The 23504-nt window shown below is 37.3% G+C and overlaps 1 protein-coding gene across 8 annotated transcripts in view; it reads left to right on the top strand.

Moving 5' to 3' along the window:
• The window catches only part of QKI (QKI, KH domain containing RNA binding), a 157981-nt gene that overhangs the window by 76128 nt on the left and 58349 nt on the right, over positions 1-23504 (top strand). For 4 of the 8 annotated variants that reach the window (XM_065680436.1, XM_065680435.1, XM_065680434.1 and 1 more), the window contains exon 4: positions 10254-10304. The exons of the other annotated variants lie outside the window; for them this stretch is intronic. In XM_065680436.1, coding sequence (XP_065536508.1) covers positions 10254-10304 — 51 coding nt within the window. The remainder of the gene's footprint in view (positions 1-10253; positions 10305-23504) is intronic. 8 annotated transcript variants of the gene reach the window in all.

The following is a 23504-nucleotide window of genomic DNA, read 5'->3' as shown; positions in this document are numbered from 1 at the left end:
GCTGGTTCCTGTTCTGTCCAAGAGATCTTTAAACTCTGGATGACAGACCTGACTTTTGGGCCTAGATAAACAATTTGTTTGGGTTTTTTGGTATGGTTATCCTGCACCCACTCACCCTACACCACTTAGTGAGTGTGATCATGTACCTTAATTTATTGGTCCTTAGTGTTTCTGCTGTGGTGGCACTTGGAAGTGTAAGGAAAGAAGTGCTGACAGCACCTGATCTGTTCTGTGAGAAAGCTGCTGTTTACTTTAGCAATAGCATGTTTGTCTTGCATAAGGAAGAAGCATGTTTTTGAAAAATGGGACCCCTTGCATATTAATACCAACTTTATCACTGCTTGGGTACAGTTTGGAGTGTTTTTAGAAATGGTTATCTGGAATGCTAAGTCCTGCAGCTGTATAGAAACGGTTAATGCTTCCCTAGCAATCAGACATAGCTGCAGAATAGGAGTGCCAAACCACATTTAGCTAACTGTCTGAATCACCTGAAGTCCCTGACTGATTTGATTGGTCCACTCTACAGGATTATTTGGGAGCCGCTTAAGATGCGGTACCATTAATTTCAAGTGCTCCATGTATTTACAACCATATGTATTCAAGGGAATTTTTTAGGTTGCTTGGGGTCTTGGTGGCATTTTGTTTTAACTAGCCTGCTGACCTCACGAAACATACTGTAATACATAATTTGGAGATCTGAAAGCTGGTAGTTAGCAAATTTAAGATCTAGAATGATTTTTTTTTTTATAGAGAAAAGCACAAGTTGTTTTGTGTTCGTAATAGATATATTGTATTCAGATTCCATCTAGTGCATAAATGAGCTTCAAATGACCAAGTAGTCCTTGAGGTGGCTTTGAAACAATCATTTATGTTTCAAGTTGACAACACTGGAATTGAATGTTCACTTAAATTTTGACTGACAAAAAGGCCTAGATCTTATGTCTGCTAACTCACGCTGACTCATAACAGCATTAATCAGAGAAGGTCTTAAGATAAGTTGTTACGAGCCAAAATAAATGATAAATTTTGTAGTTATTAATGCAGTTTGAAATACTGAAACTAATCTGGAAATTAGTCAGTGTGTGGTGAGGAGACAGGGGTATTGCAAATGCCAATTGTTTTTTTTTCCTTTTTCTCAGCCTGATTAATAGAATTTTTCAGTATCCAGGCCTTTAAATAAGTTACATTTAGCTTGAAGTGCATCTTTTTAGAGTAGTTAATTTGGTAGTAAAATTAATCTTCCTTTAAAAAAAAAACAACACTTTTTTATTTCAAAGAAAAATCAGAAACTTTGAATTTGCCATGTTTTCTATATATGCCTGAAGAAGCAAATGTTTTGAAGAAACAAACCCCAGATTTCCTATTGATTGTTTCAGTTCTCTTAAGGAGATCTGATTTTATTTGGTCACTGTGAGTTTCAGATCTACTATTTACATCATAATTGAGTATGTTTCATGGCATATAGGAGAATAGCCAACCAGGTAAAATAAAGTGTAACAGTATAAAATAAATCATACTTGGCCTATTACTTGTGTTCCTGTTAAACTCACTTTAAATTGGCTGGTTTTGCAAGTTGTACTATTAAGTATAATAAATTTAACTGGATAATGCTGTACTACCAATCTTTGCAGATGCAGAAACTGTCAAGAATCTGACGCTTTGAGTATACTTCTCAGATTCTGGCCTTTCACAGTATTAGATGCAGATTTTCCTAGTGTCCTTCTTGTAGAACCGCATAATAGATGAGGGAGTGTTTGCAGGGGCACCACTGGCAGGGAATGTTCAGGTTCTCCTGTCAGCAGTATCATTCTTTAAGTCAGATTGTAGTGGGTAGGAGTTCAAATACTCAGGTTACATTCGCTGCTCAGACAGTTGTTTATAGTGACCCTTAAGGAAGTAGCAACAGAAGGGATATAAACGTTGAATCAGGGGCAACAGCAAACTGACAGAGAATGAGTTTTTCCTTACTGGCTGGTTGAATAAGGCTTCTTTATTACAGAAGGAGGGAAAGGTAAAATGAAGTTGAACGTTTAAGGGGAAAAAATGAAACAAATTTGAAGGCCCTCAAATGTCAAATAATTTGTGACACACATTTATCTGTTAGCTCATAAATGTCAGTTCTTGTAAAAAGCCTTTGCAGCTTTTTCCTTGGATCTGCGTTTACAGAATGTTTCAGGGCCTATAGCTGGGTTTCAGAGTTAAACTGATTTTTTTTTTTTCAGGTTTTTAAGTGGACCTCTGCATTGGGCATCTTGACCTTGAAAAAAGATCTGTGTTTCTGCAAGAAACATCTTGAAGGGTGGTTGGCAATCATGGAGTCAACTAGGAAAGCATTTTATTTACTTTAGTTACCTGGCTTGAAAGCTAAGCCTTAGGAAAGAGCTATTTCAGCTTCTGTTGTTAGTGCCAATTCCTCATAGCTGAATCTCTGAAAACACGGGCTTCTTTGGGGGATCTTTTTTTGCCTCCTGATAGCTTGGAGGTGATTTTGTGATCATTTAGAGAAACAACCAACCAATAAATCCCTGTTCCTGTCCCATTTTGTTCTTTAGAGTTTTGCAAGAGCAAGCTTTCAGATGGTCAGTGACAGACCATGGTTGTGGGTAACAATTTTTTATATCATTACCATGTAATATTAGAGTAGTTCTGCATTTTGGGGCTTTTCTGAACTACCACCAGACATCCTTTCCCATCATTTTAACCTGTGATCAGTGCATCTCTGAAGCTGTGGGCTGCTTCCAGATGCCCTATGAAATGGGTCACAAAGAACCAAGCACATGTGATTGAGGTGCGTGAAGTCTGCATTTGTAGTAGAACATATCTGTAGGTCCTCAAAATGGAGTGTGCGTGTCATAATGGCTATTCTTGCAAAAATTATACTAACCACGTGGTTTCATAGTGACTTTCTTTATATGAATGTATTTTTAGTCTACAGTGAAAAAAATGCTCAATAATTCTGCATTTTTTTCTGTGCATTTTATTTCCAGAACAGTATCATTAAATATTTAAGCTAATGAGTTTTTGTTAATTTGAAGATGCAGTGAGCTTAGGTATTGATAATAACAGTACCAAAGTGCCCAAAGAATACGATCTCTAATTCCAGCATAGTTAACCACTATCATGTATATATTAAATTAATTGTAAGATCATTTTGGTTCCCTAATGAGCTGTGTTCTGAGTGATAGGCACTTCCATATTTGCTTCTAAAACCCTGATAAATGCAATCTGTTGGAATGTTTTTAAGACAATAGCTATTTAATGAATAGCTTGTGTGTACAGGAGAAAAGAATAAGCTTGATTGCTTACAATCTGACATTTGAAAAAGCATTTTTTTAGATCTCTTGTATTTGCATTTCTAATTGCTATGTAATCAAAACTAAGTGAACTGTAGCTACTTGAAACCAAAAAATGAAAGGCAATCATCTTTACAGGGGGAAATATCCCACTCATATGCAAGCCTGTCTGAATATTAGAATTATATTCTTCTTGTGTTTAATTATAGGTGTCTGACTGAGCAGTAAATTTATGCCTGTGTATTAAAGGAGTGAATGTGACCCTGAAACATCAGCTTTCCTTTGTTGAAGCAAAGCATTGGCATTGAGAGAACTTAACAGTGTTGTGTATTTTGGTGATAAGGGATTGTGCCAGAATAGCTGTTAATTACCTGCTTTGTTTGATATGGAAAGTAGTGGTTCTGCAGTTTTCTTCCCACCAGTGACAGTACTCTATTAAAACTTGTATTAAACAGTGATAATGCCCTCGTTTATCTGGTGGGAAAGATGTGAGGTGAAGAAAATTAGCAGGACTTTTTCGGCTGTTTGGAGGCAGATTTGTTTTGTTTTGCTTTTTTTTTTTTTTTTTGTGAACCTAGTGACTAAAGACAAATGAGTTTTGTCTTTTTGGTGTGGTGGGGTTTGGTTTGGGGTCCTTTTGTGCTGTTTTTTTTCTTTTTAATTATTTCTTTTTAATTCTTCCACTCTTAAATCTCGCACTTTACTAAGAACGGCTACGGTGAAAGTTAAACCCTCCTTACCTTTAATGTGGAAGTTACAAATTTGCAAGATGCTTGTTCTGTCCTGTTCCATATATTTTCTCTGCGTGAAGTGTCTGTTGTCATGGATCCTGATTTTGCTGGTTTTTGAAATCTATTGCACTACTTGCATGTCAGAAAAAGTGGGTTTTAAAACTCAAATGTATTGCCTGAGCTTTTCTGTTCCAAGTACTAGAAGTATATTTTCTAACATAGTTTTCTTCTCATATTTATGTTATAAAAAAATGTCCTCAGACCTGATTTTGCAATCAGCTTAATATTTTCCTGTTTGATTTCTTCAACATCTAACAAAACTGAATGCAGTATTTTCAGTGGGAACCTTTCAGCCTCAGAAAATTCTCTAAGTAGCAGCTGTTTTCTGCACGTATCTAAACAGAAATAACAAGGAGAAGGCAAGGAAGTTAATGTGGAAGAAAGACTTTATAATCTGTGTTGCTTTTTGTTTCTTCAGGTAGCAATGCTGAAGAATATTCTAAACTCAAAAATGCACAAAATACATCAGTAGGCAATAAGGGAAAAAAGAATTGCTACAGTGATACTTAAATGCATTTTATTTCATTCATCCAAAGAAATTAAGAAATGGCTTTGTTGCTTTACTAAGGAGTTTTGACGGTCTGTGTTCAACAACACAGCTTTATTCTGATTACTTATTGGGTAGCTTTATTCTGGGGTGAAAGCTCAATGTGTGATGCTAGACTAATTTGGCCAAAAATGTGAAACAGTAAATGAAAAGGAGTAATTACTGTAACAGCTTTAAAGTGCAAACACACAATTCTTTTGAAGATCTCAGCGGATATGGCAAAGCATGGTAATTCAAGTAGAACGTCAGAGCTTCAACTGTTAGGTGAATAGAGGTCACATGCAGAAAGTAAGATTGGTTGCCTGCAATAATTAGGCACAGTTAATACAGTTTGTTCAGGAGGCATATTGAACATACTGAATAGTAACGACTAGTCTTAGGTACAACCTTAGAATTAGACACACACAAAACCCAAAATCACTGCAAGTAAAACACTGCTTTGAAAGGTTTTGTAAGGTGTGGAAAACTTGAAAGGTCTTACATTGTTGAAGCCCTCAACAGAGTGTCATTGTTAAGGAGCAGAAAGCTAGCTTTTGTTTGGTAGTGGGACTTTGTAGTCTTACAGGATGCAAGTAAACTGAAATTATCATGGTTTACAGAAAGACAACTGCAGAAATTCTTGGTTTGATAAGCTCTCATAAATGGCACGACTTTGAAGTAATCTGCTTTTCTTTTGAAGCAAATATTTTTCTGTGCCTATTAAATGGCAAGTTTCGTGAAATTATTTAATTGCATATCATTAGCAATAAATTATCACATGACTATTGATTATGTTTTCTTTAGATAATTCATAAATCAATAAATGTGTGGTGAGTAGGGACAAATTTACAGTTACCATTTCAGATAAACTGTGATAAGCATTAAATACAATTAAATAAAATTAAATTTTATGATCTAGCATTTTGAAGTGGAACAGTCTCTGTCCATTTTTAAACTTTTTCCAATTTAAAAAAAAAGTGGAATGTGAGTTTGAAATGCATTTAGATTAGTAGAATTATTTCATGGCCTCACAGTGCTTCTGAAATACAGTATTAGCATAACTGTTATAACTCATCCATGTAGGATTAGGTTCTGCAGTGATTAAATAGCTTCCTATGATCGGACATGCTCGTTGAATAGTCATTTCACTATGCAAGTGCATATTGCAACCCACACTGTCCAGTAGCAGTTAATTTTTCTAGTATTGAAGCTAGTTTGTTGAAGCTTCCTTAAACTTCCATTAATTTAATACGAAATCCCGACTTCAGGTGAAGTTGAGAACTTATTATTTGAGGGCGTATAATCCTAAATAGACATATTGTACTGTTTGTTTTCAGAAAGCAAAGATCATAAGCTTGTCAGATTTTTCTGTTTAAATTAAATTGTTCTGATTATATTTAATTGGCTTGGATCACTTGAAAATAATTTACTAACATTTGTGCGTTTATTAGGCATTTCAGTTAGATTTTTGAGGAACTATTTAATGATCTTCTTTTAGAGAAACTTGCTATTTCTGTATTAAATATAAAGAATGTTGTGATATTCAGGTTTTGAATAAATAATCTTCTGTTTTGTTGCAATCTCTACATGCAGAACTTTTTGGTGAGAGGAGAATTTCTGTGTTGAAATAACTTTCAGAAGTGTGGAAAAATTAAGGAACATTTTCTCCTTTAGCTATTGTGTTTCCTAGACTCTTCTTGCATGCATGAGCAGGCTTTCCCTTTAAGTTCTTTATTCTTCTAGGACTTGTAGTCACCTCTGGGGGGAATTTCAGTATATCTGATTGTGTCCTTGGGCGAGGTTCCTAAGTCTGAGACTGAATGGAAATTCCTTATTCCAGCTTTCTTCCACACCCCCCCCCCAAAAAAAAAAACAAAAAAAAAAAAAAACAAACACAGTTGGAATGAACAAATTAGGTAATTTCTGCACACAGTCCATCAACAATTTTTCCTGATTTTTGTTTTCAAGTTGGACAAAAGTGTTGTTAAATCATACACTTGATCAAATACCAAAAGCTAACTATCTCGGTAGCCTTTGGTAAGTGGGGGAACCCACAAAGGTGGGTTTTTTTTTTTCCTACCAGTAAGCTTTAGGACACGAACAATATAGAAGCTGAGAGAGTTGACTTCCAGGTCTCCAAGAAGTCCTCCAGAAGAAAATTGTTTGTTAAGCATTCCCGTGACAGGGTTTATGTACCACATGAGGAAAATCCAGACTCCTTATCTCCCCCTGTAATCTAAGTTGATGGTACTTGTCATTTGAAATGTATATACACCAGCTAAACCTGCTTTTTTCTCTTTGATGAATACAGCACTGCTGAAGATATGTCATAAAACTTGCTTTTATTGCAGATGTACACAATGAATCATAAACTCCAGCATGCTCAGATCCTGCCTGTGTAGGCTCAGCAACTAAAATACTGAAAATATTTTATTTATGGTTGGGATCTATAGAGCATGTCTCATATTTGTAGTTATGTTATTTAGCTGCGTAACAATGTACTTGATTACAAATACATCTGATATTTGAAGTATTCTCTCTATTGAGGTCATTCTGAGCACAACTACATAAAGTAGATAATTTAAAGTAGATTAGTGCTGATATTGATGTTTTTATGTGCTTGCTCCGTTTTCTTAGCCATTTGGATAGTTCGGAAAATGTGATTCTCTAAGGCAAAAGAATTCAAAATTTATGGTGAAAGTAAGTAAGGAGACTATACCATTTAGCCATTGGAATGTCTGTCCTTCAAAGCTGAGAATTGTTTTAAATCAGATTTTGAGTGATTCGGAATTCTCTTGAAAATATGAAGGATCCATCTAGAAACAAGCTTTTAATTCCATATATTAGCAGAGTCAAGTTATGATGACCTTGGATATTCTCTAAACCAATTTGTAATGATTAATGTCAGAGCAGGTTTTTTTCAGATGAAAAGTAATGGCCTATGATGTATTGGAGGCCACATTAGATCATTCTGATGATTCCTTCTGGTCAAAGTCTCTGAAATTGGAAAAAATGACTTGGAGTTAAGCTTAGGAATAAGAAGAGGGATAACAGTAAAATGTACTCAATAAAATCTCAATATAGTATAATGGAGCATACAATTTGTCAAAGTTTCATATGAATCACAAATTTTCATTCTCACTGTATATATGATTTTTGTTTATGTGTACACCACTGAGGTATGTAACAAGTCTACAGATAGTTTGCATTTTATGTCTGTCATGTCATGTCGTGTCGTGTTCGTGTCCCCCACCCCCCCGCACCATATCCAGCTTTAGGCATAACAGGCTTCATAAATTCCTATATGCTAAAATGAAAATAGTTTATTGGTGAGGATAAAGCAAAAATTTTGGGGCTCCAGTATGGTTTAGCTACATGTAATCTCAGCGGATTTATATTTAAATTGTGTAGGGGCATTATATTTTTATTAATATTATTAAGTTTTATTGCCTTGGTCATACATATTGCAAGTAGGGTACTTCTGTAGTAGCCAGTGCCTCATTGATCCCGAATTCAAGAAGAGTATTCAGCAACAAGTTTTAATGATTAGAGTATTGAGGTTTAAGAAAAGAGGTGAAGTGCATTCACCTATGTAAAAAATTTGAAATGGTCTTCAAGGATTTTTGAAGGGGAAGACCAGGAAGTGAAGCATGATGTTGCTATATAAGCAACAAGATGAAATTCTATAGCAAATTTGGGAAGGAACAAGATCAGATCTTAGAGATCAGTAGGAAAGTGAGAACAAGACACTGTCTCCACAAAATAGAGACAACAGTAGCAGAAGCCCATGTTTGTTTTTTTCCTTAAATGTATCCATAAATGCTGATTTATTTATAATTTTTAAAAATGTTTTCTATGATGATAAACAGTTTCTTACTTTTTGCAATTGAGAAGAGTTATTTTCATATGTGTCAAACTAGGTATTTTACTTCTTTGAATGGCAGTCTGTTCACTCTGTCCATATCAGCAGTTATTGTGGTTATAGTGTTAAGAGCTACATAATTACGTGGAAGTGGATATTAGGACATACAAAAGTTACAGAATGCATGGATTTCAGTGTCCTTCACTGACATAGCTGGGAGGAGACTGTGTATGGTTGCCTACATGCCACAAAAAAAAAAAAAAACAAAAAAAAAAACAACGTTAATCCCTTTACAAAGGGAAACATTTGAAATGCACAAATGAAAAGCTGGGTTGGGAGCTGTGTTCTAGTTATTTCTGTGCCTGGAGTTTCAGATGTTGCATGCTTGTTCAGAGTTAAATTCCACTGCTCTTCAGACTCTTGGTGAATATAACCAGTGTAAACTTCATTTGTTAGTTTAATTATTTTCCTAGTGCCTATAATGAAGTATGTATATTGGGGAAAACCATGGTTTTGAATTTTTGTGTGTTGCGTTTTTATGCACTATTTGATTATCACATTTAAGAGTTTATTTCTTGGTACCTTCAGCGTAAAGAATTGGAATAGCACCTCCTGTCTAAGACAGGGCAGTGTTTTAAAACTCTTAATAGGTAGTTATGGGGTGTGTTGTATTAGGTTAGAGAAAGTTTTTTAAACCAATTTGTGTGTGTATTAAGAGCCCAAACAATAAAAAAACCCCACTCTCATCATTTGAGATGAAAGCTGTCTCAAAGCCAGATGTGAAATGTTTGTAAGTGCTTTGTTTGTCCACTGATTTGTGTATTTTATCCTGTTGACCTGTTTTAACTCCTTCAGAAATGATGAGCTATGCCTTCCTTTTGCTTTGCATACAATGGACCTGCAGTGTATCCCTTTCTTGCCTTGAAGAGCTTGAGTGCTGGTGTGTTAAATAGCTGTATATTGTTTACTAAATCAATTTAGTTGCTAAAATTTTATTGCAGCTAGTTGCAGAGTTTAGCATCCCCATTATGAGAATGTGGTGTTCTACTGACAGAAGTGAGCTACATCTTAACCCTACCTGCAGGGTAAGGGCTATGGGTGTAACGGAGGGGTTGTGGAGGTTATACTGTGTACTCTTTGATGGGCATGACTTGCAGTGAAAACTTCGGTTTTACTCTGTTGAGTATTACTGTAGCTTGTTAAATAGTTAAAGGACACTTTACTAATAGAGAAAAAAACTCCTACTGGCAACTTTTTCTGACTCTTTTTTTCTGAACACTCTTTAGTGAAGGTGCCTTTTCCTGTGAGACCATGCTCAAGAACTTTGAGTATATGGTTTAAGCATTGTTTGTAAATTACAGCAGCAGATTAATTTATTTCAGATTACTGTGTGTTACTGTGGAGAATAGCATTGAAAGTGGTAGTTGGGATACTGTGATATAATTCTCAGTTCTTTTCAAAAATCTTTTAGTTGCTTCTGTTCCATAACATTTAAATAGGATTTACTGTTTTGTAGGAAATAGTTACATAGGTAGAAGGGATATCAAGATAAATAGTTGCATGGAAATCATAGAATTTGTTGATTCCTTCATTATTTTCCCTTAACAAGGTTGTCTTATATTATGACTTCTTGGGATCTCAGTCTCAAGTGTAATGAGGAAAGAGTAAAATGTGTCCAGCACAGGATAAAATAAAAACACTAATTCCAACTCTTCATGAATCTCTTAAACATCTTAAAGAAGCAAAATAGGGCACAAGCCCAATTTTTTTTTGCTTTTCAGGTCTCCTTTAAGAGCAGAGACAACCATGATCCAGCAGTTTTGGAGGTAGAGGCAAGTAAATGTTTTACTTCTTGTAAACATGCCAGTGCATTTTTTCAAATCACCTAGAATTTGAGGAGACCCTGACTGGAAAAGAATCACAACCCTCTCTTCCCTAAATGGTGAATTGGCTTAGTATGCCTGATGTGAGGAACTTTTATGGATTGCTGACAGGTGTCACATCAATGCAATATTTCATTGGTGTGAAAATATACAACTTCAATATTAGCAAGGTTTTTGTGATAATAGTTGCTGAATTTTTGTCTTTTGAAACTATCTGCAAAATGTAAATTGAGTTGTTCATCACAGTGATCTTGTTTAAAAGAAAAAACGTGGCTGATATTTGCTGTCTCCAACTGCTGGTGTTCAAATTGGCTCTTCAGCATTCTCAACAGCCTCTTACGTACTGGATCGAAACCTGTAATTATTTTTATGCTGGGGACATTTCTGAGAGTTCTTGTTGAGCTTCTCTTGAAGGTATCACTTGTGTTCTTAAATTAGTATTTTTGCATTTTTCTGAAGGGTGTATTGGAGGCACAGGAAGGAATTATCCGTCTGCATTGCTGAAGTTTTAAATATCAGTCAGCCTCTGACTGCTACTAATCATCCGGAAATTTGATGCCTTCAGGTATCACAGACTGTAGTTCCAGAGCTGCTCTTACGACAATTGAAGTCAGTACTTGCTGTTCAGTACCACTTGCACAGCCTTAGCTAGGCATACTTTTCTCCCTGCCTTGTGACAGTTACTGGTGATTAAATGACTGTCATGACCTGCTTCAGTGCTAAACCAGGTGGAAACTAAAGCTGGAAACTTCCTCTTGATTTTGAAAGCCATGTACTGGATCACAAGCATGTCAAGGTGGGACTAGCATTGCTGACTTAACAATAGCTTAAACTGTTATGCAGTTACGGGCTTTAGGCAAAGTTCATTAATTGTTCTTGCATTAGTTGAGGTGGATGACTGTGGCTTCTTGACATGCTGTGGAGGTGATGCTTTTTATATCTTCAGATGATAAATGCACGGTCCCCAGATAATTTTTTAGTCACAAAATATGGTACAGGCTTGAAGTACTCATTCTCTCCACCACTGTTGGTCTTTTTGCTGGGCTTAATTTTCTTGTTTAAAGATGCAGACATTTGAAACCTCAGAGTTTTTCAACTATGAATGATACTAGATGGGTGCTAAGAACAGGGGAAGCAAAGCTGTGATACTGTACATCTTGGGTTTAGTTCTTTGAAATATCAGAGGATTTGGGGGGGGGAAGGGCTAGAGGTTTTTTGTGGTTTTGGTGTCTTTTTCCTGTTTGAAAGTAGTGAAGTTAATTTGTGACGCATCTGGATGAATTCTTAAATCATAATACAGTGCAAAGTTTAAATGTACTAAATACTTAGAGATGTTTTGATTTTGTTGGCAGCCTACAGTTGTAACATGGAAAATAGGTAGCATGCTGATGCTTTTAATTGTAGCTGCATTTCTTTGAATGCTTTGTAAAGAACCTTCTTCAAACCTTTTCATTTAGAAAGTAGCTTTTTTTTTTTTTTTGTCTTCCTCTTGCTTATCATAAATAAAAAGAGTCAATTTAAATTGTTTCATGACAGGCTACATGTATTTGGGACAGTTTTTCTCAATTTCTCTTTTGGGGAGGTGGGGTGGGAATGTGCAATATTAGAGGGGTACAGTGTGGACAAGAAAGAAGCCAGATTTTGGCCAGCTAATATCAGAGTATAGTTCAAGGGATTAAAAAGTTTTGCTAGTTAATAAGCTCTACTAAACCAAACTAATACCTGTGCCAGTTTGAGAAGGGAGAGGAGGGAAAAAAGAACGTGGCCAGGTCAGGAAGTGGGAGTTCAGCATCTGTTGGTTGGCAGTAAATCTTTGTCATCTGTTGAAAATGCCTTTTGAAGAAAGGGATTATACTTGTGCTTTCCTGAAGAGTAGAAAACGCTTAGGATGAAGGAAGCCACCTTTCTTCCACCCATCTCTCTAGGATGTGAGCTGAGCATGTAATTATTTTTATCCCCAATTAATGCATAATACTGTGTTATTTTCTAAGATGTGATGTATGAAACTACTGTAGGACATAAGGAAGGCATGCACGTAATGAGCTTTTTTTTCCCAGCCTTACCATCTTTGACTTTTATTACTCAGAAGTTACATTAATTTAAACTGTAGAACTTCTTGGTTTGATTTTTTTTTTTTTTTTTGTGGGTAGATAAGTGTGCAGTCTCAAACTGTATGTAATGGACATTTTAACAAAACAAGCTTGGCACTTGCCTGCTGAAGAGGAGAGGCAGTTACTCTTTTTAGTAACTCTTCTGATAATATACTGAATCTGTTAAAAATTACTCACTTTAAATGTCTTCAGACTTGGTTAACCCAGCAAGTATTTCCTTTGCCTTCTGTCGCTTTATAGTGTACTAACATTCTGTTTCGTTCTTTTAATCTGTCCAGGGTGTATTCATTATATTTCTCTCTTTCACTAATACCTTTGTTTAGCCTTGGGACATGACTAGATCTACCTGTGCTTCTCTTTGGGCACTGTGTTGAGAAAGCAGAACTTGAAATTTTGCATAATTAAGTAAGTCTCAGTTTTTCATATTATGGTGACTTGCAGTGGAGCGAGCTCGATAATTTGGTTAGTTGTGGGTTTTATTCAGTTTGCACTCTGTTTTACTCAAAATCTTGCAAATGTAAATGTCAGCAGATTCACTATTTTATGATATTTTTTAAAAAATTACTTTTCATTGGTGAATGTTGCTGTACGTTTTTCCAAGATCTGTGGGATTCAAAAAGTTAATGTGAAATCAGATGTCTTTCTTTAAGTATGGTGTCTCCTAAACAGCAGTTGTAGGACTGCTAATTGAAAATGATCCTGAAGGATGCATGTCTAGACATTCTCTCCTGAGACTGGTATACATGTATGCAGAGTAAAAACATCATGGCACCTGACTTTGAATTAAAGCTTTCACTTTCTTCTGTCACTGATTGATGTCACGTGAGAGGTAAAGGGGGGATACCAAGCCTGAAGCTCTGTCAGCTATATACTGTAGGAAAGGCTTCCCTAATACATTATCAGCAGTATTCTTGAGCCATTTAATAACTGTTGCCAAGCTGGCGTTCAGTTATAGAGTCTTTAACTGGCACGGCTGTTACTAAATTTTTATCAGGCCTTGAGAACACATGCCACATGCTGGATACCCCTTCTTCTGCAGTTGTTATAATCAGAGTTGTCGGATGAAATCAGTCACGCTGTTTGTAACAGTGGTGACACTTTTGAGTTATCTAGGTGGTAACTTGGGTGTGTCAAATACCATGTAATTGTACCAAGGATTTGATGCAACTGCTGCAATAAAACAATATAATTACAGACTGTGTACAAGGTATCAGCCATAAATACATAGAAAGCTTGTCTGCTGAGATCATTTGAGGCAGTAGTTCTGAATTCTTTCAAGGGCTCAACTGAAGTTCATTAGCTAGTATTTATTGTCACTTCTGTACTCAGTGGCAAACTTGGGTAGCTTTCTGTATTCTCTATAACAAAACTTTGTTTTATTTTTGAAGTAGAAATATGTTTAATTTGCTTTAGTTTCTCACCTGTTACTTTTGTCTTGAACTGATGTCTGGGTTATATGTTCAGAAATACTATTTGTGTTGTAATTGTTGCAACTGAATAAATACGGATTTCACCTGATGAAATCCATCTGCGGGTCCTGAAGGAGCTGGCGAATGAAGTTGCTAAGCCACTGGCCATCGTATTTGAAAAATCATGGCAGTCAGGCGAAGTTCCCGACGACTGGAAAAAGGGAAATATAACCCCCATTTTCAAGAAGGGGAAAATGGAAGACCCGGGGAATTACGGACCAGTCAGTCTCACCTCTGTGCCTGGCAAAATCTTGGAGCACATTCTCCTGGAAGGCATGCTAAGGCACATGAAAAACAACAAGGTGCTTGGTGACAGCCAGCATGGCTTCACTAAGGGGAAATCCTGCCTGACCAATTTGGTGGCCTTCTATGATGGGGCTACAGAACTGATGGACAGGGGTAGGGCAGTTGATGTCATCTACCTGGACTTGTGCAAAGCGTTCAACACTGTCCCACACGACATCCTTGCCTCTAAATTGGAGAGACATCAATTTGATAGGTGGACCCCTCGGTGGATAAAGAACTGGCTGGATGGCTGCACGCGAAGATTTGTGGTCAATGGCTCAGTGTCTGGTTGGAGACCAGTAACGAGTGGTGTCTCTCAGGGATCGGTGTTGGGACAGGTCTTGTTCAACATCTTTGTTGGTGACATGGACAGTGGGATTGAGTGCGCCCTCAATAAGTTTGCTGATGACACCAAGCTGTGTGTTCCGGTTGATATGCTGGAGGGAAGGGATGTCATCCAGAGGGACCTTGACACACTTGTGAGGTGGGCTGATGCCAACCTCATGAAATTTAACCATGCCAAGTGCAAGGTCCTACACCTGGGTCGGAGCAATCCCAGGCACAGCTACAGATTGGGCAGAGAAGAGATTCAGAGCAGTTCTGCAGGGAAGGACTGGGTGTCGGTTGATGGGAAACTTAACATGAGCTGGCTGCAGTGTGCGCTTGCAGCCTGGAAAGCCAGCCTGGGCTGCATCAAAAGTAGTGTGACCAGCAGGTCAAAGGAGGTGATCCTGCCCCTCTACTCTGCTCTTGTGAGACCTCACCTGGAGTATTGTGTGCAGTTCTGGTGTCCTCAACATAAAAAGGACATGGAACTGTTGGAACAAGTCCAGAGGAGGGCCACGAGGATGATCAGGGGACTGGAGCACCTCCCATATGAAGGTAGGCTGAGAAAGTTGGGGCTGTTCAGCCTGGAGAAGAGAAGGCTGCATGGAGACCTCATAGCAGCCTTCCAGTATCTGAAGGGGGTCTACAAGGGTGCTGGGGAGGGGCTCTTCATTAGGGGCTGTAGTGATAGGAGAAGGGGTAACGGGTTCAGACTTAAACAGGGGAAGTTTAGATTGGATATAAGGAAGAAGTTATTTCCTGTTAGGGTGGTGAGGCACTGGAATGGGTTGCCCAGGGAAGTTGTGAATGCTGCATCCCTGGTGGTGTTAAAGTCCAGGTTGGACAGAGCTTTGGGTGACATGGTTTAGTGTGAGGTGTCTCTGCCCATAGCAGGGGGGTTGGAACTTGATGATCTTGAGGTCCTTTCCAGCCCTAACTATTCTATGAGTCTATGATTCTTTGGAAAGATTTGAACTATTTTGGGAGCAAGGAGTAAAATGATTAAAACCCAAAGATACATAAATGTTTGCTTGTGCAATCACCATAATATTAAATTATTACAGTTTTAGAGTAAATTTCCTGTTTTAATAACTTAGCAAAAAATAAGAGAATGGAGATAAGATATAAGGGTGGACTGTTATTATTAAATGTGATCAAATGTAACAGTCTCAGCAGTAATAAAATGCTATTCTTTGTTCTACTCGCTACTGTACTAGTGATTGTGGATCACTGTTGAAGAAAAAGTTGAATAAATCATGAATAAACAGCATACCCCAGTATTATTCTTGTACTGCTAAGAAGTATTGCCGCAGTTCAAATCCAAAACAGACAACATATAGCCCATTCCTCAAGGAAAAAAAACCAACAACCAAACAATGCCAAATAAACAAAACAACAACAGAAACCCCCAACAAAACCCAAAACCTCTGAAGACCTGTATGAATGAAGGGAGGTTCAACCTGAATAAAAGCATTTGAATTAGCTATTGAGCTTTCTAGCTATGGAGCAAATCAGTATATTATATGGATTAGAGTGACCCAGAAATTCAGCTTTTCTGTTGTTTCTGGCTTATGAAGAACCTCTTACCATGTCAGGACAACACATGGGCATGCTGTGAGCTTACCCTACCTGTAGCATACTGTCTGTTTAACAACAGTGTTGTGTGGGAAATGAGTTTGTTACATTAGTTAATGAATTTGTCTCTTCTCCAAAAGACCCGCAGGCAGTAGAGGGGGCCACTATTTAGAGCAGAACAAGCCACCATGGGCAGTCATCTGTTTTAACAGCGCCTGGTCACTAAGACAAAGCCCTTCTATAATAGTTTCAGAAGGCCTGCTGTCTGCAGGATTAACTTTGAGCATCATTTCTGGTCTGAGTCCTCTCTAATCCAAAATGCAAAGCATCCTTCTAATGCTTCTGTAAATCTGAAAATTCCAGAATTTAGTACTGTGGGAGAAATCCCTGTATATAGAAATGAGGGAGCGTGAATATCTGAGTGACATATTAATTACATAATTCGTTAGTGGAAAGCATGCTGAAGAGATTACAAAAGGCTTTTTTTTTTTTTTTTTTTAAGCCTTATGTAAAAGGGCAGTATTAGTGCTGCTGTATGATGAACAGGGAAATGGGGCCGCTGAAACCCAGCTCATGTTTCCTGTGAAATTATGTGGTTTGAAGAAGAATGTTGAGATTGCAAATTCAAATGAGAAGATGCTAGAATGAAGGTTGCTAGTTAGGACCTATTTGTATAAACAGACTTTTCCTTGGAGTTAATCACTATGCTGTGAGTGACAAGTTGTTGGGTTTTGTCTTTGCCCCACCCTTATTTAAAACCATGGGAATAGTATGTTCATTTCTCAGGTAAGCACCTGAGATGTGACATTTACAGTTTTACACACCTCACTTGAGCTGAGGGGAAACTTGAGTTTTCAAAATATTTAAATAGCAATTTATGTATGGCAGCGAAACTACATTTGATGTAAGCAGTACTGTGAAGTGTCCAACATGTCTGCAGCATCGCAGGTCAGTCAGTCAGAGCGGAGCTCCCTTATCATCACCCCCTGCTGTGGGAGTGGTGGGACAAACTTTGCTTGAAGTGTGACTGACAGCTAGCAGCTTCCTGCAGAGGGGATATGCCTGTGCCATCCTTTGTCCTCAGTCTGCTGCTACCTGTGGAATTTGTCACTGAGCCAGTTCAGCTTGCTAAACAGGCAATACCTAACCTGACAGCAGTTTGCTGCCATGTTAAACTGGCTCTGTAAGGGCCTAGTGAGAGCTAGTCCAAAGAAGTGGGAAGCATTCTTCAGGGAGCTAAGAGGAGGGAGAAGAGAATGGAGCCACTTGGTGGAAGTGAGTAGTTACCATTTCAGATCTGTTGTTGAACAGCAGTCTGCAGAAGAAACTCTTCTATATAAGAAAAGTCAGAACAATTCTAACTTTGGGAGTTTCTTTTTCCGAGGTGACTAGGTAAGATCAGTGTTCTAATTATAAGCACAGACATTGTGTCTAAAGCTGGCAATATTCATTTAAGTAACACGAAAAGGTTTGGTTTCTGTTTAGCACTTTTCTTATTGCCATACGAGGTGATTTGGATCTAATTATTCAGTGCCTAGGCACTTGAATCTTCTTACCATCCCTGCAGATGTCCAGGAAGCAGGAGTGCTTTAGGCACCTGGTCTTCATTATGCATCTTTGAGAAAATCTTTAAGGCAGATTCATCCTAAGGATTGAAACAGAATAGGGGAAATAAGAAAAGACAGGGGCAATAAGAAAAATATTAGGTGTAAGTATTTCAATGCTGATACTCTTTTTTTTTGATTAAGCGCTGCTAAGCGCTTCAGCTTATACAGGAGATCTGTTGTAACACTGATTACCTCTCCACTCATCTACCCTCTTTTTTGCTTTCTGGCTGCGCATGTTTTTTGTTGAAACTCAAAGGTATTGTTAACTTGCACTGCTTTGGAATGGCTCTTTCTGTTATGAATGCATGTATAAGAGACAGGTTTTAAGCTAAAGCTCTGGCATTGCAGCCATATCAACCTGGCCCTGACAGTAAAACCAGCTATGCTTTTCTGTGCATAGCCTGCATTTTTGTAGGCCAGCAGTAAAGTACTATTGGCAAATTGTCACTGATTAAAGTTACTTCCCTTGTAAGATTTCCCCTCCCTGGCCTGCCCCAAACCTATCTAAAAAACAGAGGTGATGAATGTTTGCTTTAGCTCTTCTAATTTTTTTAAAACTCACTGAGCAAAACTAGCTTCTTTATGGCTCAGGAAGTTATTGGAAACATAACTACTACCTAGGTGTATTTGGTTTGAGTCACGAGTCTCTTATTTTTGTTGCTTTGACAAACAGTAAAAGCCTAAAGATCACAGTGTCCTAAAATAGAGCTAAACAACCAACCTGTTACTATAAAAATGTTTTTATTTTACAAGTCATCTGATTAAGAAATAAAAACAACAAACCGAACCCAGTGGAAACTGCTTATATTCTTTAAAAGAGGTCACTTAACTTTTTTTGTACATTCAAAAAGTAAAAACTAGGAACTTGTTCTTTTTTTACTTTGGGGGGAGGAATAGGGAAGAGTTTTTCTTTGGAGGTTTTTGTTTTGTTTTTTTTTTTTTTAAGTTCTGTGCCGAGTTTTATAACTATCTGAAACTTGTCTATTACATTGTGGGTTAAGAAGTGGTACTGTTTAATTTTCTTGGCACACTGAGGTTATGTTAGCATGTTCAATCTGAGTTTCTGTTAAAAATGTTCTGTAGTGACATCTTCATATACTTTTGTGCAAAGATTTGGAATGAGGGAAATTTCACTTCTCTTACTAAGTGTTAAGCTGTTTCTAAAAAGAAGTTAAGGAGGTTAGTAATGACGTATTATTGTAAATGTTAACAGCATGAGAAAATGGGGAGGAGTTGTTCCTTCTTAAAAGCTTACAATTATTTTGTAACTAAAAAAATGAAGGGTTGGCATGACTACATTGTCATTTTACAAATTTGTCTTCACAATATGCTCACTTATGACCTTCAACAAGATTTATGCAAAGGAATCCCTATTAATATTTTTTTTTCTTGTGTATGTGTGTATATATGAGGCATATGTGTGCCTCATGCTTGAGGAAATACTAAAAGCAAAATGGATTTTCAAGCAGAGGCTGAGTAACTGGACTCAAAAAGTGATAGGAAATTGAAATCAGAAAGGAGAAATATGGATATGTTGGCATCAAAATGCAGGGTGTAAGCAGCAGTTTATTCTGATGGCTCCAAAAGGTCAGTTATCGATTACATTTTTTTTTTTCTCTTTGTATTTCTTCCTCCTCCTTTTCTTTAACAGTGCTGTAAATTCAGTCTTGAATTTTTTAAATAAAAATTCTATTATTCCTAGTGATAAAGAAATGTGGCAAATTTTACATGAGTTACTGTAGTTTTGTCTGTTTTTTAGACTTAGCATAAATGAGTGACAATTCTTGCCAATTCATGCTTAGATTAAGAACACATAGAACCTGAAGAAAAATGTGCTTTTATTTTATTATCTCTTGATCCTCATGGCTTGTTCAACATCACTTATATGTGGAGCTGTCGTAGAAGAGCCAGAGCAAAGGTGTTTGAAGATGGGCTTAACTCAGAAATGGATCAGTTTTAACTCTGAGCTCAAATTATTGAGGAGGGGAGTGTTCATGCATTGACCAGCTTTGCTATGCAAAGCAGCAGTCAAATCTAAGCAAGGCAGAGGGGAAATAGGATGGATTAGATAAATAAAAAAGGTTGAAATTCAGTGAAGACAGATGCCACCATTGTCTTGGGCAGTTACTATTGATGAAAGTTACATGATAGTACTTCAAAAGAGGAAAGAAATATGTTTCAAACAGTGTAAAATTATACTACCAGCCTATGAGCTGATCATGTTCTCCACTGAATGCCAAAACATAAGTTTGTATTTTTCTACTTGTACAAGTGGTGGTGACTAATACTTCATCGATTGCGGTGTTCAAAATTCAGTATGATGTGAAAGGTAGTCCAAATTGCAGTCAAGAACTGTTTCGGGGGTGGATTTTATTGTTTTGTTGTTGTTTCTTTTTGGGGGGAGTGGGGGTGTGTTTCTGGTGGTGTTTTTTAACTATTAAATGTCTGAAGAAATTTTTGGGGGTACCATACTGTATAGAGGAGAAGACTGAGAAACCAATGAATGGACACTTTTTTTTTTCCTTAAATGTAGCTGAGGAGTAGTGGTAGCACTTTTCTCTAAATAGCAGAGTAAGTTTCAGAAGTGTGAAGCCACTGTTGAGGTATTTCCCCTAAGTTACCAATTCAGTAGGCCACAGGCTCTGATGATCATAGAATGGTTTGAGTTTGAAGGGATCTTAAAGATCATCTAGTTCCAACTCCCCTTCTCCTCAGGGCTGCTCTCAATCCATTCTCAGCCTGTAGTTATGCTTGGATGATGCATTCCATCTTGTGTTCATCCTTTTTACTGCTTATTCCCTCTCCTATAAGGGAATAAAATTATACTTGGATATGGGTGTAACTATTTCCATACACAGTTTACTACTTCAGGAATACTGCTAATGTTAAAGCATTAAAATTCTTACCTGTGGTCCAAAGTCAGAGACTTCATGGTAATTTTAAGTATTGGCATTAACAGTTACATTAATCTCTAAAAAATACATCCAGCTTTATGGTGTGCATTTTGTTTGCTAAATTCTCATTTGTTCCCCGAGAATACCAGTGCATACTTAGTTACTTTCACCCCCAAATAGTGAAATACTCAGTCTTAACAGACTCCTGTGTACTGATAGCATTCGACGCCAGAGCTTATTCCACAAATCTGTTATTTTTATATAAATTACTGTTATTCTTCACACTAGCACAACTTGAGACAAATAGGTAAGAAGGAAATCCTGAAGAGATGCAATCTTGTTGCTTATTTCATCGAAACCTATCTGTTGTGGTGGAGAGTTTTGCTGGCTCCACTCTGCGGCTGTTCACTGTCCAGAGTGAGCTGGCTTGGGCAGTGACAGGGGCTTCCTCTTCTGTCAGCAGACTGGTTGTTGGATCAGCTCAGTTGTGCTGTGAGGCCACAGCTTTAGAAAGATCCAGTGTGGTGTTTGTGCCTGTAGGAGCCATTTTGTCTGCAGGGCAGATCTGAACTTGGGGTGGCACTTAGTGTGGAGTTTCCCAAGCACAAAGTCTGTGGTAAATTTCACAGAAGTTTACACAGAAGAGAACAGAATCTTCTTCTGTGCATCTAAACATTAGGTTGTTTCATACCGTCAGCTTTCTTCAGAACAGACCTTAAAAGATTTTTTAGATAATGCCTTTTGACAACATTTGAGAGCTACAGGCTAGTTTAGTATGAGCTGGAAAACACAGTTCTTGGCCCAGAATTGTCTTGAAGGGGACTTAGTATGCAGTACTAATGGATAATTTAAGACATGCTAAATAACAGTCTTGTCTGGCATTAAAAACAGTAAGTATGTGACTTAATTTAAGCAGTTGATCTGTTGCTTCTATAGGAGAAAACTTCAGTCAGAAATTCTACATGTGGGGGTAAGCCAGTGTTCTTTCTCCCTGGCCTGGTGCTGCTCCTTCAGCATTCTTTTTGTTACATTACTTTTCACTAGCTTTGTGCTTGTGAACTGCTACCATTAGAAGCTCAGTAGGAGCAAAAGTCTATGTTAATTTGCCTGACTGTAACTGCACAATTAAAGCAGTTTATCAGCAGGGGTTAGGGCAATCAGTGTGTTCCGATGCTTCATGTTATAAAATTACTTCTGTTGTTCAAACAGATACTGTAATTAGTGCATCATTTCAAACAGGTTTTCTGCAGGGCTGGCTCAGTGTATTCTGATAAACTCCTCTATTTTTGCTACTTACCTAAGCACTTACTTTGCTTGCAGACCTCTCCTAAAGTAACAAATTTTATTGAAATGTTAATGTCAGGAGTATAGCATGTGAATACAGGCTTGGGGCGGGGGTTGTTTTTCAAGGGATTTTTGTTTGTTTTTCCCTGGTCAGTGCTGTCAAGACTTTGATTCACTGGCAAAAATAGAAGAGGAAGCTCTCACGTTTGTATTTAGCTATTATTTCATACTAGCATTTAATACCTAGTTCTTAAATAGATGAGCAAGTTGCTTTGTGTCAGATAATAAAGGCAACTATGTGTTCAGTCCCTGGCACATGCATAATTAGATTTCACTTAGTTTTATGAGTCATGGTGAGCCAGTCTTGAAGTGGCATTTATGTGTTAAAATATGGTCCCTCATCTCTACCTTTCCTACTTACCGCTCACCTTGTGCTGGCATCAGTAGCCCCTCATGAACTAATGCAACTCGCTTGCCCAGCAGAAAATGGGATGAGGGGGAAAGAAGAGGGTATAAAAGGATACAGTAAGACAACAGTAAGAGATGATTCAAGGGATTTTTTGTTTCATTAGAACTAGAGCTCTCATGAATACGTATCAGCTGATGTGGAGGTATTTGTATATCTGAGACTTACAAGTTGTTTCTTCGTTGCACAGTATGTTACAGAAATCCTCTGTCTTCCAAATGTTTTCAATTATCTCTGCAGCAGAGGTGCCAAATATTTAAAAATGGAATTCTGTAGCTTAGTTTATTAGACAGAACAGTTAAGAGATCAGAAGTTAATGTTGAACAACGCAAGCTGAACAACTCCTGTGGCCTGTGAAAGGCTAAGAATAATGACTTAGTTTAGGGGAAAGAGCATTCTTATTGGATTCCTCTGGCTTGGGTTTACCAGTTCAACTCCATTGACAGAAGTAGGATGTAATCCATAATTAATGGTTGAGTAACATTTCAGACTCTTCAAGTCAGACCTGACATTGTTCCATGGCTACAATATTGTTTAAGAATACTTAAATTAGAGAAAAACTAGAATTTCTTTACAGTGATCTTTATAATTTATCCCTTTTTCTGTTAAATTTTTTTGTTTCAAAATTGCTTTAAATCAACATGTTTTTTTAATTCATGCAGCTTTTAAACTGCTCTTCTATTTTCAAAACTTTGATATATATGTGTGAATGTTTTCTTTATGGAGAAGAAAGTCACCTAGAAATACTGTCAATTGTACCTATAGCACAATATATTAGACAAAATCCATTCTGATGATTTTACTAAGTAGCTGAATTTCTTCTTTCCACATCTTACCTCTTCCACTTGACTGCAAGAAGTGGCTATGAGTGATGATACTGTTTCTTATATCTTAGGATAATTTTAATTTAAGTTCTTAGAATATACTTGAATTAAACCTTTGTATGGTTTAAAGGACTAAATCTATTCTGATGCCTTTTAATTTTAGTGTTCAAGTTAACATTACGTGAAAACAGTCTTTCCTTTTACTCTAGCTATTCCGTGGTTTTTGTCATTCAGTAGGGAGAGCAGCCTGTTGTAATAGGTTGGTGAAAACAATATAATAACCTGTCACTTCAAGATGAGTGAGGAT

This window comes from Lathamus discolor, chromosome 5 (genome assembly GCF_037157495.1).
Source record: "Lathamus discolor isolate bLatDis1 chromosome 5, bLatDis1.hap1, whole genome shotgun sequence".
In the NCBI taxonomy this organism is placed as follows: domain Eukaryota; kingdom Metazoa; phylum Chordata; class Aves; order Psittaciformes; family Psittacidae; genus Lathamus; species Lathamus discolor.
The sequence above is the reverse complement of the archived record's forward strand: the minus strand, read 5'-3'. Positions and strand labels throughout refer to the sequence as shown.